This window comes from Drosophila rhopaloa, unplaced genomic scaffold (genome assembly GCF_018152115.1).
Source record: "Drosophila rhopaloa isolate 14029-0021.01 unplaced genomic scaffold, ASM1815211v1 contig_115, whole genome shotgun sequence".
Taxonomy (NCBI): Eukaryota; Metazoa; Arthropoda; class Insecta; order Diptera; family Drosophilidae; genus Drosophila; species Drosophila rhopaloa.
The window spans coordinates 5336736-5357255 of NW_025334990.1; the positions used below are offsets into that span (position 1 = coordinate 5336736).

The 20520-nt window shown below is 40.8% G+C and overlaps 1 protein-coding gene across 19 annotated transcripts; it reads right to left on the reverse strand.

Annotated features, from left to right (window-relative positions):
• Nucleotides 1-201: 201 nt before the first annotated feature.
• LOC108053463 (FK506-binding protein 5) lies at nucleotides 202-19904 on the reverse strand. 19 transcript variants are annotated; one of them, XM_017136104.1, is made up of 28 exons: nucleotides 19268-19904; nucleotides 17409-17565; nucleotides 17187-17353; nucleotides 16728-16763; nucleotides 14052-14234; nucleotides 13784-13927; nucleotides 13585-13718; nucleotides 13337-13517; nucleotides 12969-13283; nucleotides 12269-12583; nucleotides 11563-12207; nucleotides 11306-11488; nucleotides 11050-11187; nucleotides 10805-10987; nucleotides 5429-5560; nucleotides 4912-5235; nucleotides 4658-4846; nucleotides 4467-4604; nucleotides 3776-4027; nucleotides 2977-3159; nucleotides 2786-2917; nucleotides 2448-2612; nucleotides 1892-2048; nucleotides 1669-1835; nucleotides 1455-1611; nucleotides 1231-1397; nucleotides 982-1164; nucleotides 202-919 (listed from the first exon to the last, which is right to left on the reverse strand). In XM_017136104.1, the coding sequence occupies exons 1-28, from the start codon at nucleotides 19476-19478 to the stop codon at nucleotides 732-734; spliced, it is 5526 nt and encodes a 1841-aa protein (XP_016991593.1). In that variant the 5' UTR covers nucleotides 19479-19904; the 3' UTR covers nucleotides 202-731. The 19 variants fall into 19 exon arrangements, with proteins under 19 accessions (XP_016991593.1, XP_016991594.1, XP_016991597.1 ...); XM_017136105.1 differs by lacking the exon at nucleotides 16728-16763; XM_017136108.1 differs by lacking the exon at nucleotides 3776-4027.
• Nucleotides 19905-20520: the final 616 nt, after the last annotated feature.

Consider the following 20520-nt stretch of genomic DNA (forward strand, 5'->3'; position numbering starts at 1 on the left):
TTTTTTTAGCACCCCAAAGACAAAGTAAATATATAATTAATAACATACATTTTTGTTATCATTTAAAAAACTAAACACTTCCTTTTTAAAATGCATTAAACGCTAATGCTTTTGTTTTCCATAGCGTATAAAATGTAAAAAATCTGATCTTTTTTTTGTCACCTTTCTATCTCTTTACGGATAAATAATAACTCTTCCGTACATCATCCAAAAGTTTATTATTAATTATAATAGGCCGTAATTGTTTTACTGTAAAAATTATTATTGGCATTTATTACACAATATTATGGCATTTAAATGTAACTTTAAAGTAATTACTATGACTTGAGTGTGTTCTTCTTTAATTGATTGTTCATGACGTACACGGGTGTGAAGACAAATGAATTCTATATTGATGTGAGTATGGTATATGTGAGTGTTGATATATATGGAAGTATCAGAGTTTGTTGAAGTTATCAAGCTGTCTCAAAAGATATTTCTAAAGCAATGGATCGTCATTAGCTTGGGGCATATCTTAGCCCACCGAGCACGGTTTTTTATCGGCGTCTAATTTAGACGATTGGATGATAGTTTAATGTACATATTTATGCGTGTATGATTGTGATTTTGGATTATCATTTCAAGTTTGATTCGCTCGTTTAGTGTGTCTCTTGTCGAAAACCCTTCATTGTAGTTGATAGCCATTCAACATGGTTCAGTACTTGCTGCCAATTTCCCCTGGCCTAGCCCATTCACGACTGCTTGGGGTGCTGAACGGGGGGTGGTGGTGCCGGCTTGAAGCACTGCAGCAGGAACGCGGTATAGACCATGAAGGCCACCGCCAGAGCAATCAGGGCATACATGAAGATGTTTAGTTCCGGTTGGCGGAAGCGGTTCTTGCGCAGCCACTCCAGCACCTCGTCTTCAGATAGAAGATCGCCTGGAAATATATCAAATTGCTGTTATGGAGGTTTCTTCTTTCGGATCAAGTCCCCGACTTACCCCTATATATGCTGGGGAAGCGTCGGCGGAAGTAGACCATGGCTGGCAGCTTGGTAACACCCCATTTCTTGGCATAGCGTGAGTCGGCCATCTTAACAAAGGTTATGTCCAAATTATCAGTCTCGCTGTCAATATTTTCCAGTTTCTCCAAAGCTGCGGTACTGTCCGGCTGATTGTGTTCATCTAAATAGAATGTTGGTTTTCTGGTTAACAAATATAACCCTTTTGAAATGATTTTTTACTACTCACAGAAGAACACGGCTAAAAACTCATTCTCTTCGAGTAGTTTGTCAAGCATCTTCCGATTGACCTCTTCTATTTCGTTTTTGATTTCGAATACATCTTGTGACGTCAGCCAGGTAATAACCTTATCGTGTTGATGCAAATCTCCATCATAAAGGACGGGCACTTGTTTTCTAAATTATTATTTAATGATTTAAAAAACTTCTCTATCAGTGCTGTACACAACCTACCGGAAATATACCAGGGAAGGTATATTGACAATTTCGTATGTCTTGGCTGCCTGCATACTGGCAATCTTTACAAAGTCAATGCCAAACATATCGGCCTCGCCATCAATCTCCTCCAGTTCTTCCAAAATCTCCTCGCACTCGGCACAGTCATCGTCATCTAAATGTGACGAGCCTTAAGACCTGATTTTGTACTTATTTTAGGTAAACTACTCACAAAAGAACACTACCAAAAGGGTGGACTCGGCCATCAGACGATCCAACATGCGCTCGTTGACCTCCTCGATTTCATCGGCCAACTCACGGTTGTCATCATCGATGAGCCATTCCAAAACCGACTGCTCGTTTTGCAGGTCGCCCTCAAAAAGCAAGGGATTTCCATTTCTGCGTATAAATAGAGTTGGCTAATAATTCCAAATTTATAAAAACGTAATCTTTACCTGAAATAAACCAAAGCCGGGAAGGTCTTGATCGAATAACGCTTGGCCAACTGCGGATCTTGTATCTTGACCATATGAATACCAAACACATCGCATTCGTCGTCGATCAGTTCCAAGCCCTCTAATATCTGGTCGCATATATTGCAGTTGATTTTGTCTGCCGAAAATAAGTAGAAAGTTAGTTATTTATTAAAAACTTATATTAATATTTAGTGCCAAGCATAAGAATAGGTTAGCGAAAGTGTGAGAGGCAAAGAAAACGCCGTAACAAAAAGGTATTCCCGTCCAAACTAAATCCCAGTGAATTTCAGCAAATCCGAAATAAAATATGATCCGTTTCTGAACTCAAATATTTTACAGCGAATGAAAGGCGAAAGAAATCTAATTTAGTTTGGTCGTAATACGTTGGAAGCCTGGTTAAGTGCAGTCAAGAATCGAGTCTGGACATGGAAAAGAGCTCCTATAGAAGGTTAGAAGTGGTTAGAGCTCAATCGAACATGCGCATTCGGAGCTTGGGAGTTGCTTATTTTGTGCACACGGAATACGGAAGGAATACCTTGTTTTTCGATACGTTTTCTTTTACGTGAGATGTAGTTTTGTACGAATTGGCTGGATGAGTGTTTTGTGGATTTGGTGGTGGTCAGGTTGCTTTCTACAAGACTAGAGGGGGAGCAGAAACTGCGGCAGAAAGCGGGTTGCTTTCCTTTGCGCTCAGGTGGCACTGAGGACGGTACGGTTCAGGTTTTGGTTTCAGACAGGGATAAGTTTTTGTGGTTTATGTTGTGTGCAGTTTGGGGCGGGGGATACAACAATTCAGAATGTGTGAGATCATGAGAAAGTGATGGGAAACAGTTGGCCAATCGAGACTAGGCCCAATCGCTAGGAGCTACTCACAGAAGTACACGGCCAGATACTGGGTCTCCTCCACCATTGTCTCCAGCATTTGCCGAGTGATTAACTCGATGCGATCCTCTGTCTTTTGAGTGATGAGCCACTGAAGCACCTCCTCCTCTTCGCTGAGTTCGCCTGGAAGAAATGATTTTGTTAAAGTGGAGTTACCACACAGGGCTTGGGGTCTGCCTTACCCTCAAAAACGTTGGGTATTCCTCCTTCGAAGTAGACCAAAGCCGGATACTCGTGCACTCCGTAGCCATCGGCCACAGAGAAGTCCCTGGTCTTTACGAAGGTAATTCCATGCTTGTCGCAGTCGTCGTCAATGTTTTCCAGTTCCTCCAGCACTTTGGTGCACTGCTCACAGCCATCCGCATCTGGATGTCAAATTGGGGTTGGGGAATATCTAATTATTAAACAAGCACTATACACGAGGAGGGGCAATACAGGGTACTACAGCAAGCACTACACTTATGTGAACTGAAGCACGGCAGAAGTTGAAGGGGTATATGAGATAGTAAACAACTATAGTACATTTCATAAGTCCTGATTCCACTGACACAGTTTTAAGTTCACCAAGAACTTTCTGTACAAAAAAAGGGGATTTATTAAACATCAGGTTAATTTATTTTCAGTGGTGGAATCAGCAATTATAATGATAAATACATGTCAATGGATCAGGCTAGTACATAAACAGAATACAAAGGAAAGAATCTAATCAGGGATCGGGAAGACAACAGCTAACGTTGAGAATACAAAGGAGGTTTCGGGTTGGACAGATATATATAGAGAAAGAGTCAGAGCAACAGAGAGATAGAGCAAGTTTCGGGTGGAGATTCTGGATTCAATTGGGTTTTTACATTCTCTGTACAAGGCGGTATAGTGTGTATAGTGTGTGCGATTGCTATTGGTTTCTGATTGTGTTGGGTTATGTGGTTAAACATTCTTGGACTCATTCCAGTTGCACGAGTTCTATACAGAAAGGTGGACTACCATCCTCTTGTTTGCCCGTCGATGCGTCCGGTGGAGCGGCTGCAGAGGCCGGCGCCGAATCCCCCTCAGGACCACCTGCCGCCGGCGAATCCTCCGCCCCCCCGGCGGCTGCCTCGGAGGGATCTGCCTCACTGCCGAAGGCGGCAGCGGCGCTGGCTGCTCCGCCCTCCTGCTGGTGCTGATCTCGCTCCTTTTTCAGACGCGCCTTGCGCGCCGCTTTCGAATTGCAAATGTCGCACTTTGTCTTGTTCCCTACGTTTGGGGTATCGATTTTGTGTGGTTCGGTTTCAGATTTCAGAGAGCACAGTCGTAAATAGAAATATAAATAAAGTCTTGTTTGGTTAGATACACAGAGCGCTGATAAAAGGCTTAAACTAGATTGATCTAATGGGTTAACTACAATTACACAACGTTTGCTGCAAACTTTTTGCGCAAAAGCGTGATTATCAATCCGTTTAAGTACGTAAAACGCAAATGCAACAGAATGTTAATTGTTTACACGACTAAATTTAGCTTTTTGAGACACTGAAATCCATGATAGACCGAATGTGAAATGAACATCAATTTGGACATGGTACTCTATGCGAATTGATATCACCAAACCGATTGCAGCAATTAAAACCTTATTCCTCAGAGATATTGAGTATTCATCAGCGTACAAATCAGAGAGCGCTTCCTGCTGAAAACTTACAGAAGTATACGGCTATGGAGCCAGACTCTTCAATCAGATGAACGAGTCTTTCGCCTTCGAGATCTTCGATAACATCTCCACTTGGATCCTTTTGCGTGATCAGCCAAGTGAGGATCTGTTCTTCTTCGTAAAGATCACCTGGAAAGAAGGTGATGTAGACAGTGCTTTGTGACCCAATAAAGGACTCCTACCGGCGTATATAACTGGCTCCTTGGACGTAGGCTTGAAAAAGACGATGGCTGGCAAGGCAAACACTCCGTACTCCTTGGCCATTTGCTTGTCGTCAATTTTGACGAAGTCGATTCCCGCCTTATCCGCTTCGTCGTCTATGTGCTCCACCTCGGCCAAAACGCGAGGACACTGCTTGCACTCATCGCTATCTGAGATTGGATTAGGAGTAGGTGATTCGACATAAGTCCACTTAGTCTGCATATTCAGGACTTACAGAATATCACCGCCACGTAGTCGGAGTTCTTGCGGATCTTCTCGAACATCTTGCGGTTGACCTGTTCGATGTGGTCGGTCATCTCCATGTTGGCAGGGCTGGTCAGCCAGTCAAGTACCTCCTCCTCGTCGTCGATGTCGCCATCGTAGTTAATGTACTTGCCCTTCCGGAAATATGTGAGACCCGGGGGATTCCTGAATCCGTACTTCTTGGCCATCAGCTTGTCGTGCATTTTCACTATATAAATGCCATATTCGGCAGCCTCATCGTCGATTAGTTCGATGTGCCGTAGCACTCGTGGCGAGTCGGGATCATCTTCCTTGTCTGCAATTAAAATCGTTTTCCCAAACGCATTAGTAGTGACGGTATATGGCGTTCCTTTTAAACTTATCCTGTAGAATTATAGTTTGGCTTGTGTTTTTGGGCAGTTACAGTTTTTAGTGGGCGCGATTTAAATAATAGTATTTCCTAGATTCCTTAGCTTTTACCTAAAACACTGTCCCCAGATTATACTTACAAAAAACAACCGCTAAAAAGTCTTTGGTGCCTATATACTCGAAGAGTTCATCACGATTAATTAGCTGTATGCTCTGGTCGGCCTTCTGTTCGAGTATCCAGTTGAAGACATCCTGATTGCTTGCAATGTTGCCTATGTGTAAAATTGATAATATCGTTAGAAGCAATTATAATTAGATTGAACAGAAATATGTTTGGCTTATTATCCATTTGGTGGCACATACCTGTTGGCTGCAGTTTGTCAATCAATCACCAGATTTAATCTTGAATGTGTATACAAAATAAATGATCGTTTTGTTTATTTTAACCCCCGCCCAAAAGAAATGCGAAATGGGAAATTTGCCAAATCCCCAACAGGCCATTTTTAATGGCCACATTTTGCTGCCTATGATTCAAATTGAGACATTTCTTTTCAGAAGGGGAGAGTTCCATTTGACAAAACATATAATTGCCTCAATACATCTTCAAGGTTTTTTAAACATATTTATAGCATTTTTATGGACTTTGTGTTTGAAATTATTTAAATCAAAGAAATTCTGAATTTCAACAAATGGATTTTCATAATTTTTAAATAAGAGAACCTAATCGTATTGAGTTGGATGGTTTTTATTGAATATTCTTACAATTTCTTTCAGTTATTATGTTTACAAAAGTGCTTTCAGTTTGATTTGCGTTTGCTTCTTACAATCTGACAAAATTTTCATTTTGAAAATTTGTTTGACAAAAATACATTCGCTTGATCTTGACTTAACTGCTGCTGTTCAACAAAATTTGTTTACATATATGTTGGATTTAGTTACAATTGCGTGTAGAGTGATAGACTTTAGCTTAAGAAAACATAATGATAAAGATTTATAATTCGATATTTTGTAAATACCGATAACAAAAACAACAGCGAGCGGTACAGGTATCGCTCTCAGAAGAAAACAAATGAAACAAATTGGCGAGCTACATTGGATGCGAGGCCATTGTTCTGCGAGAAATATTGGATTTTCGTTTTCATAAATATACAACAAAATTAAGTATACGGCGTGTGAGCTGCAACATATTTGATAAAAATCTCTGGTTACACAGTATATTGGCTAGTGGCTCTAAATGTTGTTATCATGAAAAACTGTAGAAAGCTCTCATCGTTACACGTTTCAGTTAAAATAGTTAACAGTTGGGCACTGTCATGTGTAAATTGTTTCAAAAAATATTTTATCCGTTTGTTCGTTTCGTTTCGTTTTGTTTTATTTGCTTTGGCTCTTGTTAAAATTAGACTAACTACAATGTAAATTGTATATTGTGACAAAAAGAAGTAGTATCAAAAAAGATTAGGCGCTTGTTATTGACAATAGACAATGGCCGATTGAATTGTTAATAACAAAGTTTGCTGGCTAAATATACAAGTGAAAGTTCTCAGAAGTTTGATAGTTGTTTGTTGAAGTAATTGCTTTTAGTTTGAACAAAGTTTGTTGAAATCCGTTGACAAAATGCAACAAATGATTGGTTTAGTTTAGTTATAGATCCGGGGTCCACTTTGGCGATGCGGCCCCTCTTGAAAATAGTTAAGTGAAAGTATCAACAAAGTTTAAGTTAGTACGTTTTTTTCTAGTTCTTGATTAATTTGTAATTATGTTGGGCTTTGTGTGATTCTGCTACTCGTAGATCTTCTCAACGTGGAACAACGATTATTGTGTTGCGGCTTAGAAATGTGTGGACAATGATCTGATCAGGCACTGGGGATGAATGAGTATTTGATATAATAGTAGTGCACCGGGCATTTCAAGGTTAGTGAGGAGGGACCTCATTTTTACGGACACACAGCCATACGAATTCAGTTATTCAGTTGGTTCTTGTCATAGTTGATGTCTTTTGCAGTCACACATAGATGATGTACATTTAATTATAGAAACCTGTCATTGAAGGTTCTTTTCGTGGCTATACAGGATTGAGTTGGTTTTGGTTTGGTTTTGGTTTGATATTTGTTTTTATCGGTTGACAACAGTGCGTATACGTGCTACTTTAGTATGGCATATCATTCAATCATACAATCACTATCTAACTGTCTGTGGATATCCACATTCAGTTACAATTGTTGCCTTACTCCCACAGAGAGATATCCTGAAAAATGATATCATACAAATTTTTTAGTCGATTTTGGAAAAAATTAATGCCTGCAAGACACAAGAGAGAGAAAAGAGAAGAGAAATAAACAAATAAGGTAACGACCAAATTGTGCGTGAGTCTGTATATGTCTGAGAATGGGCACAGGACAATGAGTTCGACTTTAAATGGATATTGTCTTGACTTGTGTTTCATAATGCTAAGTGACTACGATGTCTAGTCCGAGGGTCCAAGGACTACGTACCGGTTTTCACATTCAGCTTGCCGGACTTCTTCGACGCCTTCTGCTTGGACACCTTCTCCACCTCCTGGGACTCGTCGTCATTGTCCTTTCCCTTGGCTACCGGCTTCTTGCCCGCCTGCGGCTTGTTGCTTCCTCCCGAGCGCTTGTTGGCATACGACACCTTGACCAGGGGCTTCTCCTCGTCGTCGTCGTCCTCGTCATCGTCATCGGTGTCCTTGGAGACCTTGGCCTGCTTCTTGGTCGCCGCCGGCTTGCTGGCCGACTTGCCGGTCGTGGTGGATGTGGATGCCGAGCCGGCGAACTGGAAGTTGCCGCCGCCAACGCCTGGACGCTTGCCCTGATCGCCCTCGCTGTGTCCGATCCGCTGGGCCGTCATCTTAGGAACTTTCGTTGACTTCTCCAATTTGGTTGGACAGCATTGGAATGGTTTGTAATCGTTGGGCACGAAATTGTTGCCGCGCTTAGCTGAATGGCCGTCATGACCCAATCCAACATAGAAACATTCGTCATCTGTGTGAGCAAACAAACAAAAACATTTTGTCAGATTGTTTTATTTTAAAAGATTTTGGTTTTATTTTATTTGGTTTACTAACAACAGAAGGTTCGTTACGATAAGTTATAAAAAAAAAGGTTTTAACAAAAGTGCAGCATTGTAGGCTAGAACTAAGAATTATAAAAGTCGTTAACTTCCAACACTTTTCTTAAACACCTCCGATTTAACCACAGAGAGAGAAAAAGAGCAGTTAGTACGATTTTCGATTCAATTTTCATTATTTTCAGATTTGAAAGATTCTTTGTTCTAGAGTAAAAAGCGTGCTTTATGAGTGGAAGAGATTTGAAATTGTTTAAATATAATTTTTAATTATATATCAAAACTACTAACTGACAAAATGCTTTTGATGCTGACTGTACAAGTTTCGGATTTTGATTTTAATTTCTAATCACGTTAAATATCGAGTTAAGCCCACGATGTACATTTCATTTTCGACTGAGTGTGCCAGTAAATCCACTGCGTTTCACTTGATCGAATTTTTGGTTGTTTTTGTTTATATGCTTAAATATTTTCTATGGAACAGCAGGATCGTTATTAAATATTATAAATAAACAAACATAACGATTACTTATAGTATTATGAGAAAATAAATTATAAGTCAAACAAAATAGGTATTAACACATTTTTTGTATTATTATCGAAATAGTTACGTTTTCCAAAATAAAAAAAATATAAAGTTCCTTGCTTAAATAATTTCAAACATTGTGTCAGCTATGTATGATTTAATATTTTTCTTTTAATTTTGCTTTTGAGGCATCAAAGACTTTTGTCTTAAGAACTGGGCAAAGCTTCGGGTGTAGGTTTAGACATTCAGGAGGATCAAAACATAGACGGGTATTGGTGGGTTGTTATTTTTGCTTGACTGTATTCCCAATTGTATTCACATGATATTTGCTTTAGCACAGAAGCTATGCGCTCGGCACAGATATAGAAATCACGTGAATGTGGAAAGGTTACCTTTGTTAAATGCATTTCTATTCGAATTCCTCTTCCCCAAGTCTGTAGATAGACAATGAAATTAACTGTAGTCGAAACTGTCGAGTGTTTTGTGGCATTGCAAAGTGTACAATAATGATTGTTTGGGTGGGGTGGAAAAGGGACCGGAATCTCAGTCGGGTTGGACAAAACATTGAACAACTTCAGTTAGTGCGTCAATGGCAACTCACATTCAGGTATTACCTATTTCATCTATAAGCCGACCTGAGCAAAGGTCAGCAAGGCGATGTATCGTTCGACCTTTGGCCGTGTGCCTATATTTTGGTTTACTCTTAATATCTTCTTCGTCATCGTCCTCCTCATCTTCCTCCCCAGTTCCATCTTTGTCATCCCCATTTGTATCCTCGTCGTCCCCATCTTCTTCGTCATCCTCATCCTCATTCTCATCTTCATCGTCCTTGTCAGTATTGTCTTCGTCATCGTCGTCTTTGCCATTCTCGTCTTCGTCGTTCTCGTCATCGTCGTTCTCGTCATCGTCGTTCTCGTCATCGTCGTTCTCGTCATCGTCGTTTTCGTCTTCTTCGTTCTCGTCTTCGTCACCATTTTCTTCCCCAGTTGCATCCTCATTATCTTCATCTGCATTATCGTCATCTTCATCTTCATCTACATCTTCATCGTCATCATTTGTATCCTCATCGTCCCCATTATCTTCTTCATCCTCATGCTCGTCCTCATCGTCCTTATCAGTATCTTCCTCGTCATCCTCGTCCCCATCCTCGTTATCTCCATTATCTTCTTCATCATCCCCTTCCTCGTCATCCTCATCCTCGTCCTCATCATTTTTATCTTTCTCATCCTCATCGTCATCTTCGTCCTCGTCATCATTTTCATTGTCATCCCCGTTCTCGTCATCGTTATCTTCCTCGTCCTCGTTATCATTGTCATTATCTTCGTCATCTTCGTCTTCGTCGTCTTCATCTTCGTCTTCGTCGTCTTTATCATTATCTTCTTCGTCATCGTCGTCCTCTTCGTCCCTATCAGTATCTTTTTTCTCCCCAGTTGTATCTTCCTCATCCCCATCATCTTCATCCTCATTATCTCGTCTACTTTTTCGTAATCTTTCTTTTCGTATCACATTCTGTAGACGCTTTAATCTTTCCCTCTTATCCTCATCGCTTTCCTTGGGATAGCGCAATTTAAGAATTTTTTCATCACTTGCGTCGTCATCATTTCCTATATAAGAAATTATCATTACGTTTTGTACTTTAATCATGGGCAAGAAACGGGTAAATGATATTGGATTTATCAATTGTTTTGATTTGATTTTTGAACCTTTTTTGTCTCAACTGACTTTGTATCGAAAGTTTGGCTTATGAGCGTGAGGTTTAAAGCAGAAAACACATTTAAAAGAAAGACGCTTACTCTTTTGATTGACTAACCACTGCAGCACACGGTTTTCATTTTTAAGATTACCTGAAAGGAAAAAATTGTAGATGATATTGGTGGTCTAAAAAACAAGCAAATGGCAAACTTACCATCATACATAATCGGGACGCCGGTCTCGTAGTAGACCAAAGCTGGGAATGCGAAAATGCCGATTTCATGGGCAAGCTTAACATCATTCGATTTGACAAATTGTATTCCGTGCTTATCGGTGTCATCGTCGATGTTTTCCAACTCTTCCAAGATTTCAGAACACGATTCGCATTCATCATCGTCTGTATTAAATATAATTTATGTAAACTTTGAACTTCTTCAAATAAACAAGTGGCGGACTTACAGAAGAACACAGCCAGGTGCTCAACATCGTTGATCAAAACTTGCAGGGTCTTACGATCCACAGATTCAATGACATCAGCTGTAGACTCGTGCAAATCAATAACCCACTCAAGAATTTCCTCTTCCTTCATCAGGTCACCTTTAAAAAATAAAAATATTAAGTCAAGTTCCTATTGATACTAATGCTTAAAATGGCAAAAGGTAATCACCATTTTCTCCCTATTACATGCATTTCACATTAATGTATCAGAACTTACCGGTGTAAATTGTTCTAAACTTATGTCTATAAAATGCAAGTGCCGGCAGACTGGGCAGATCGTATTCCTTATCAATATCATCGTCGGATGTCTTTACAAAGTCAATGTCTTTTTCCTCGCATTCGTCATCGATGTTCTCCAGCTCGTTAAGGATCTTCTGGGCCTTCTTATCACCCTCAGCATCTGAAGATTATAAAAGTAGGAAAGATAATAAGAGATCTAGAATAAACGAATAATCAATTATTTCTCTTTCTTACAGAAGAACACCACAACGTGATCGTTTTCAGCCAAGATCTTGTCCAACATCTTCACATTGACCTCCTCAATTTTTCCGGGAATTTCGAGGGTTTCGTCGTCAGTAATCCAGGCCAACACTTCGTCTTCGTCGTCCAAATCTCCAGTGAAGTGCAGTGGATCACGGTTCCTAAAGAACACCAGGCGTGGATAGGTCTTGACATTGTATTTCTTAGCGACTCCGGTATCCTCGGTGGTGACGAAGATGATGCCAGCCTCGTCCAACTCATCGTCGATGCTTTCCAGGGCATTCAGAGTGTGGTCGCAGGTCTCGCCAGGTTCGCAGGGACCCGTGAAGAAAACAACGACATATTCGTGCTCGTTGATCAGGTTGACCAGGATCTCATCAGTCACCTCCTCAATGGTGGCCGTCTTCTTCTGGACCAGGAGCCACTCGAGAACCTCATCCTCGTTCATCAGATCACCCTCGTAGAGGGCCGGGATCTTGTTCTCGAAGTAAATGAGAGCGGGCAAATGGTCGAGACCATATTCCTTAGCTTCGGCGGCGTTATCGATGCGCACAATGACAATTCCCTCCTTCTCCAGCTCATCGTCAATATTCTCAAGTTCGTTCAGGATGCGCATATCCTGCTTATCGTCCTTGTCATCTGCGGAAGGGAAGGGGTCATTGCAAAAGCGGTAAGGGTTATTACCAATTGGTTTACTTACAGAAGATAACCGCCAAGTGCTCGGTGTTCTCGACCAGTTTGTCCTTCATCTCGTCAGTGACTTCGGGAATTTCGGAATAGCGCTTCTGGTGCACCAACCAGCCAAGCAGCTCATCCTCTTTCATCAGATCACCCTCGTAGATGTGTGGAATGCCACGTTCAAAGAGTACAATCGACGGTATCTCATCGATACCCCATTCTTTGGCCTCCTTGTCATCATCGATCTTGACAAAGGCTATATCATTCTGATCGCACTCATCGTCAATGTTTTCCAATTCTGCGAGGATTTTCTGTGATTTCTTTTGGTCTTTGTCGTCTGCGAAGATGATTTCAGATCGTTAGTTCAATAATTTTGGCTTACGTTTTGGAAGCTAAGAAGGAAAATAATCAACAAACTGCTGTTTCGCTCAACTTGTAACTTGAAACCTACAATCTACACTTTTTCTATGGTCTACCAATCTTAACCCTTAACGAAGAGGGTCGTCTAATTTTTTGTTTAGTTTGGATTAATTAGTTTTTTAAGCGCTTTTGAAAATTATTACTGAAAAGCATGTCGAGCACTCGACCAAGGGTTAAATTTACGATTGCAGACACCCCAGAGGTACAACACCAAGTCAACTGTACAATATCAACAGAGATTAGAAGTCTGGTGCGCAAGGGTCCCGGCACAAAGTCGAGGTGTGGGGCCTGGAATCACTTACAGAAGAGAACAGCAACGTGGGGCATTTTCTCAATGATCAAATCCAACATTTCGTCGGTGATGTCCTCGATTTGATCGGAGCTCGTTTGGTCTGTTAGCCATTTCAGGAGCTTCTCCTCGTCCTCCAGATTGCCTTCGTAAATAGTTGGAATGCCTTTTTCAAAGTATATCAGTTTAGGAACTTTATTGATGCCATATTCAACGGCCTCCTCGGGATTGTCGATCTTCACGAAAGTAATGCCCAGGGCGTCGCACTCGTCGTCAATGTTCTCGAGCTCTTCGAGCACTTTCTGGGACTTCTTGTCGTTGTTGTCGTCTGGAAAACAGCTTGTGAACAAATTGGTGGCGACTTGGGATTTGAATATTTACAGAACAGCACTGCAATGACGCGTCCTTCTTTGATCATTGTGTCGAGCATTTCGTCGGTGACATCCTCGATCTCATCCCGTTCCAACTGTCCCAACAACCATTTCAGAATCTGCTCCTCGTCCATGAGATCGCCGTCGTACACATTTGGAATTTCTTTTTCAAAGTAAACAATGGCCGGAATCTGGAGATCGAACAACATTATTTGTGTGGAAGACTGCCTTTCAACTGCTCGCGTTCTGTGGTCGTACCGAATCGATTCCGTAATCGCCTGCCGCCTTGGCATCGTCAATTTTCACAAACTGAATGCCATGCTTGTCGCAGTCGTCGTCGATTTGCTCTAGCTCCTCCAACACGGTCATCGAATCGTCATTTCCATGATCATCTGCAGATTAATAGCAGTCGGTTAGCCTTGCTGCCTTTCCCCGGGCAAAATACTTTTCTACATACAAAATAGCACAACTAGGTTGTCGATATTGCTGATTAGCGTCGACAGAGTCTTCGAAGTGACGTCCTCAATGACATCATCTTCATCGCCCGTCGACTTATTCTGCACCAACCATTCCAAGACGTCCTCCTCCCGCTGAAGTTCACCTGGAGGACACAGTTTCGATATTAGCTACTTGGATATCGAATTCGGCATGGGATTGATACTGATGTGTGTTGGTTGTGTGGTCGTGGAGGTTTCAAGGTAAATGTGGGTGTGGAATGGAGGTACCTTCGTATATGATCGGAGTCTGGTGGCGGTAGTAGACCAGGGCTGGCAGACTGCCGAGATTGTATTCGTCGGCCAAGGCCTCGTCGTGTATTTTCACAAACCCGATGCCAAGCTGATCAGCTTCGTCGTCGATATTCTCCAGCTCCTGCAAGGCCTTGGCGCACTTGCGGCATTGCTGTTTGTCTGGTTGGTGAGTTGGTTTCATAGAATCAGGCAAACAATAGATAATTAGGGTCGTCTGGCAGAGGGGCAAACGTCTCGAAAAGCGAGGAGGGGAGCACAAAACATCAGGACGGGGTCTGGTGTTGGGTATAATTGCCCACGGATTGGTACAACATTCATGGATTATGTTTCGTGCGGCCGTAAGTTGTGGGGTTAATTAGGAGCCAATTAAGACAGATGCGAGTGCATGCAAGGAAATTCCATTTAACTGCAAAGTTACCCAATCATTCCCCAGGCGATTCGTTTATTTACACAATTTGTTTACAACATCCCTATCTGTCTGCGTACAACCTGTTGCAATGTGCTTGTCTGAGTGAAGGAAATACATACATCCAAACGAGGCACTCAAAAGTGGCAATGTAAAAGAGGAATTAATTCTCGGAAAGCTCTCTCCTTCCTTTTACCTATTCCTCTATCTCATTTCGTTGGGTTTACCACATTCGTAATTGAGTTTTCGGCAAGCTTTCGCTTTCCTGCCCGACGCTGCGTATACGTAATATTTATTTCTGTTGGTGGTTTCTTGGTGAACTTGTAAGTGTCTTTTAATGGTTGACAGCCATCATGCTAATGGCAACTTATCACAGCAGTTCCCTTACGGAATAATGCAGTTAGCCGGCGGAGGTACTCGAAATTACACGGTTTCGAAAAACATTCCCCAGACCAAAAATATCTGTAATTTATTTTTCGGGACCGGTTGAGTGGGTGTCGCCAAGGTGACAAGGCTGATGCACACACTCAGTCGCGCAAATTTTTCATAATTTACTGCACAATTTTCGAAAAATATAAAAAAATCTAGAAAATTAAACATGTTTATGAGGCTCCGACTCTCATTCTCTTCCTATCTCTCTCTCCGACAGCTTGAACAATTTTTGGCCCTGCCGCAGACATGGGCAAATGTTGCATTTAACTAAAAATAGTGCAAGTCAGTCGGGGAAGAGCCAAACACATATAGTTATAGAGCTGCAGTGGGACGGATATATAGGTATTTGTATATTATGTAAATCAGCATTTGGCTGCGACAACTAAAGATCTGCCCATAACCATGCATTGCCGGCTCGTGCTCGAGTGCGCCAAGTTGATGTATTGCTGTATGCAAAAGCAATTAAAAGTGCTGTCTGTCTGCAGCCCCCTGATGGATACAAACTCAATTGAAAGGGGTAGGAGGTGGGGGGGGGGAGAGATGGACAGGGGCGGTACAATGGGCCACAATTTCTTGTCTTCTCTCACCTACATGCTGTTCGCCTCAATGCTGAGGAAAACCTTTTTGTATTTTGTATGCTGTCTGCGTTTGATAAAAATACCTATAGATAGTGAAGCGGATATTCATGTGTATTCACACATGTACCGCGGCATGTGGATGCCCACTCTATAGTTAGTTGTTTCAGAATTAAGCAAAAATAACAGCAGCACCAAGAGCAGCGAAAAAATCATTTTGTTGGCCGACCAACTGCTTGAGTTTTCTATTTTTAAAACTAAAATTGTAGGTGGCTGTGTCGGAAAGAGACAGCCAGCAAAGAATACTTTGTTGTTGGACAAGACACCAACGTGTGTGTAGTGGTATATACCCACATTTTCTGCGAGTATTGGATTTATGATTTTCGATAGGTAAATTCCTGCCTTTCTTTTATTATTTATACAAGGCCAACTAACCATCACAAAATCAAATTCTCTCAGAGTTTTCTCTTCCAAATTCAATTTTGTTTAATGCAATACCTTATTAACTGAAAAACTGACTATCTATTTCTTATTCAATTAACCGCTTGTTCAAATCACAGGGTTTGAGTTAAAGTAGTGATTTAGAGGGAAATAAGGAGATGCCGTGGCGACAAAAACATAATCTGGCGCCGAGCCCAGACATTCATCTGCAATACTTCTGTTGTTGTAATGTTTATTATTATACGTATACGTAATATGTGTGTCTGCCTTGGTCGATAGCGAACGCGAAAATTAGAAATCTTGTTTTTCTAACAAAAATTACTAAGAATTACTACACTGGTGATTGTATCTATTTAAAAATTTGTCCTTTACCCAGGGCAACGACGTCAACTTTGCCTGACGACTTAGTCGCCAAAGAGATTAAGGATTTCCAAATGAATATAGATTTCAATGTGTCCCATCGACTTAAGTTCCATAATCTCTGTACTGCTGTGAGTATTCTCCTTGAAATGAACCCAACTAAATCGTTCCATGTAAGCAAGCATCAACACACTGGATTGTTCGGTTATTTGGGTTATATAGCCAATTATAAAGTACATATTTACATATTGTATCATGGGCATTGCGGAAGAATCTTTTCGTGTGCATTTTTGGATTACTGGAATCAGGAAAATTATGGCGGAGAGGGAGTAAAACATTGTAAATGAATTATTTTTGGGAAAACAAAGTTTCAAAATGGGTAATTAGATGGAAAGGGCAAGAAGGAAGGTTCCCAGTATTTGTTCACGAAAAACTTACCCATAACCCTGGGCGGGCATGTTTCATGATCTGGACCTGTAGTCGTTTGATAAAATATATTTGCATTGATAAATTGTCCATATGTAAATTGGCTCAGAAAGTGTACGAAATTCCGCCGAAAGAGATATATTTATATAGAGAGTAATATTGAATGTTAGGTATGCCGCCATTTAGCTTTGGTTAGTCACAATTAATATACGTATTTATATAGAGAGATACAGACATACGCATAAGAAATTGATTAATAGAATATACAGTATAGGTAGATATGATTGTAGTCTATACCTAGCTGTATGATTTTTAGTCACAAGAGAGCTAAACTGTTTGTGTTCGCTAAAAACTGCAACTGCTTTGAAATAGAACATCGTCAAGTCAAATCTCCGACAATAAGAGTTTTCGGAGTGGTAAACATTTTCAGAAGTGTTATATTTGTGTTAAGATCAAGGCAGGCGCACTTACAGAAAAGAACGGCCACGAAGTCGGTGTCCTCGATGATCTTCTGCAATATCTTGGAATTGACCTCCTCGATGCGATCAGGCAGATCCATGGCCTCCAAAGAGGTGAGGAAGTCGAGCACTCCCTCCTCGTCCATGAGATCGCCATCGTATATGATGGGCTCCTTTTCCCTGTGGTATGTATCCATTAGGTCTTGTGTCACTGAACTGGGCGATGAGTACCTACCTGAAGTAGGTCAGGGCGGGGAAATTCTTGATGCCATACTGTTTGGCTAGTCGTTTGTCGTTGATTTTCACAAAGTCCACACCGAAGGAGTCGGTGTCATCGTCGATCTTCTCGAGTTCCGCTAAAACCTTATCACAGGTCACGCAGCTACGAGCATCTGAAATCGCAGAAACCGTGTACGTGAGTATCTTAGATCGAATGGAGATATCAACATCAATTGACAACCAGCAACTGCTCCGTATGACGCTAGAGCATTAACATTCGAATTCAAAATTCAAAGCCCAGGCAGAAGTAGAAACAAATGCCGCAGAGATTATTCATTCCTATATTAGATGCAGGATGCATCATCGGCCGCCCAGAGGAAAATAAGGCTGAATGAATGAATGAAATGACAGCAGCGCCAGGGCAATCGGTGCTATTAATGCGGCAGCAACTGCCAACAAATATGCTAAAATTTCTAAATTAATTCATAAAACTCATGCGGCCACTATTAGGGAAATGAATTGCAGCAGACAAAAGACCACTGTTGGCCCACGTCTTTTAAAAGTTCTGGTTGGTTAAACGCCAGACCAGACTGCAAAAATTGGAATCATTAATGCATCGGCGAGTAAACATCGAAGTTTTCATTTAGATTATTTTGCTTTCCATTCGAGGGGATCTTTCATTGCTTGAATAGTAATCGCTAGTTGGCCGAATCCAAGAATCTGATTTCTTTATTTACGGGTTATAAATGGGCGATCAAAAACATGGAACAGATGCAGCTGTTTCTTATGATAAATTTATTGATTCAATTGCTGTACGAAGTTCAATTCCATGTGACCTCTGTATTTTCACAATGCATTGCAATAACACAAATAGCGTTTACTTTCAACAATTCAAAAGAATTCGTTTAAAATTTTGAGTTATCTGCGATTTGATTACCGAAACTTTTCAATGAGTTGCCATTTGCGTAGATGTTGCATGGTTATTTTCGTTTGTTGGCCAGAGACATTGGGATTGAAGCTTTTGGATTTAAAATATTTTCATTGTCAACAATTATTTTTGGAATTGCCGCCAATGCTAATGAAACACATCGCGATAATGTGTATGTAAAAAAGTATATGTAGAAGAATATTACAATCCGAATATCACTTTCTTGTTTATTAACTTTGACATTGGCGAACAATGCATAAAGGCCAAATCTATTTTTAAGGTGGTTAAAAAGATTGTATATACACCATTAGCAGTTTGTTTATTCGACTTTTTTGGATCATTTTGAAACGGATAAATAAAATAGAATTTTTACAGAGGAAACAATGGTAAACCAAAATAGATCACCACAGATTAGTCGGTATGACTGCAAGTGTTTTAAAATAAATACAAAGTGCTGTGAAATGGGTATCCCACTGGAAGGAAGTGAGTCTGCTTTTTGGTTGAAATGTAAGTTTTGTGCCAACAAATTTTGCCGAAATAAGATAAAAAACCAAGAATATAAAAGGCTGCCGCGGACTCTGGGGCGAACGGCAATTTCTCACAGCCAAGAGAGATTTCTCTACTCATAAACAGATCGCTAAGATAGCGCACGAACGAAAAAAATATATAGGAAGGGGGCAAGGAAGGCAACACAGACTACTGGCAACATGGGGGGAAATAAAGAAATAGAAAAAAAAATAAAAAATTAACCGAATGAAAATCTCGGACATTTCGAGCAACGAATTTTTCACATATTTTCATTTGTATGTGAATTTTTAGAATTTTCACTAGCGAAAATTTATATAATATGGCTTCTGTTACTATTTCGAGTCCGGTCGGCTGATCTGCTGGTCGGCTGGCAATAAAAGAACAATGCCCGGACGTAAAACCAAGGAAAGGGAACTTACACCAGAAGACGGCCACGTAATCCTTGTCGGCCAGGAGCTTTTCCAGCTGCTTGGCATTGACCTCCTCGATAACGGCCTCAGGTTCAACTGGGGCCGCTGGCTGCGAGCCCTTCTTGTTGTTGTTAGCGCCGCCGTTCACATATCCGGGAAAACTCAGTGCCAGCAGAGCACACACGAGCAGCGAAAGAGTCTTGAGGCGAGTGAAAGTCATCCTTCGCTTCGATCCCCCCACCTCACTCACAATCGGAATCGGTTACGGTTCTACCTTCGGTTCGGTGCGTCGACAGTATTCTAAACCCTTAACTCGAACATGCGGGCGTGTGTCTGCTCTTTTTTGGTTATATATTTTATAATTAATTCGTTCTCGTCGTTTGATGATTTTTTTTCGTTATTAAATTTTGTATTCCTTTGAGAATCGGTCACTATTTTTAGTTGATAATGGTATTTCTTTCTTTCGCAATTTATTTTATGTATAACAACTTTTGGTACACTGATACATATACAGCCGAAATATATGTAGGGTATAGATGAGAAAAATTAGATTATATATATTGCTTCTTGCTTCTATTAATTGAACGTTTTCCGCGGACTGTACTCTTTGCTTTTCAGATTTTGTTCCACTCCGTGCAGAGGTCCGCTCGCAACTGAAAGTATTTTGGTGGAAACTCGGTGCCATTCAAGAGGCCTTGCCCGAGCTTTAGGGATCGTGCGTATCGTGCTTTTCCGCTGCTTTTCCGGCCCGCCCCTCCCCCTCGAAAAGCTTTTGGAACGAGCGCAGGAGCGCCGGATGGGCCGATGAAAGATCGTGGCAACAGTGTGGTGAAATCGGGCCAAGAGCGAGAGTTTTCCCTTTCGAACTGCAGTTCTCTGTTTATGCATTTTATAATAAAACGCATAGAAATGGTCTTTACGAATGGTCCTATAAAAACAAATTCGGAGAAACGCATTATTTTGTCATAGGAAAATTGTTTGTACCATTCAAAATTTAGGCGTTGGTTAACTTATGTCTTTAGCATGTACATATGTCCAAAGTGACAATTGAACATAGGCAGCTATATATTACTATATTATATTAATACGCTCACCTTATTAGCTAGGTAAAATATGATTGTAGGTATAGATTGATTGACTGTGGGTGGATTGTAAGTAAATAATTTTTGTGGCTTTCTGCTACTAGGTTTTAAAATTGTTAATTTAAAATGAAACCCACTGCTTTCAAAGAGCCTACAAAAAGGGTATCTGTATACCACAGG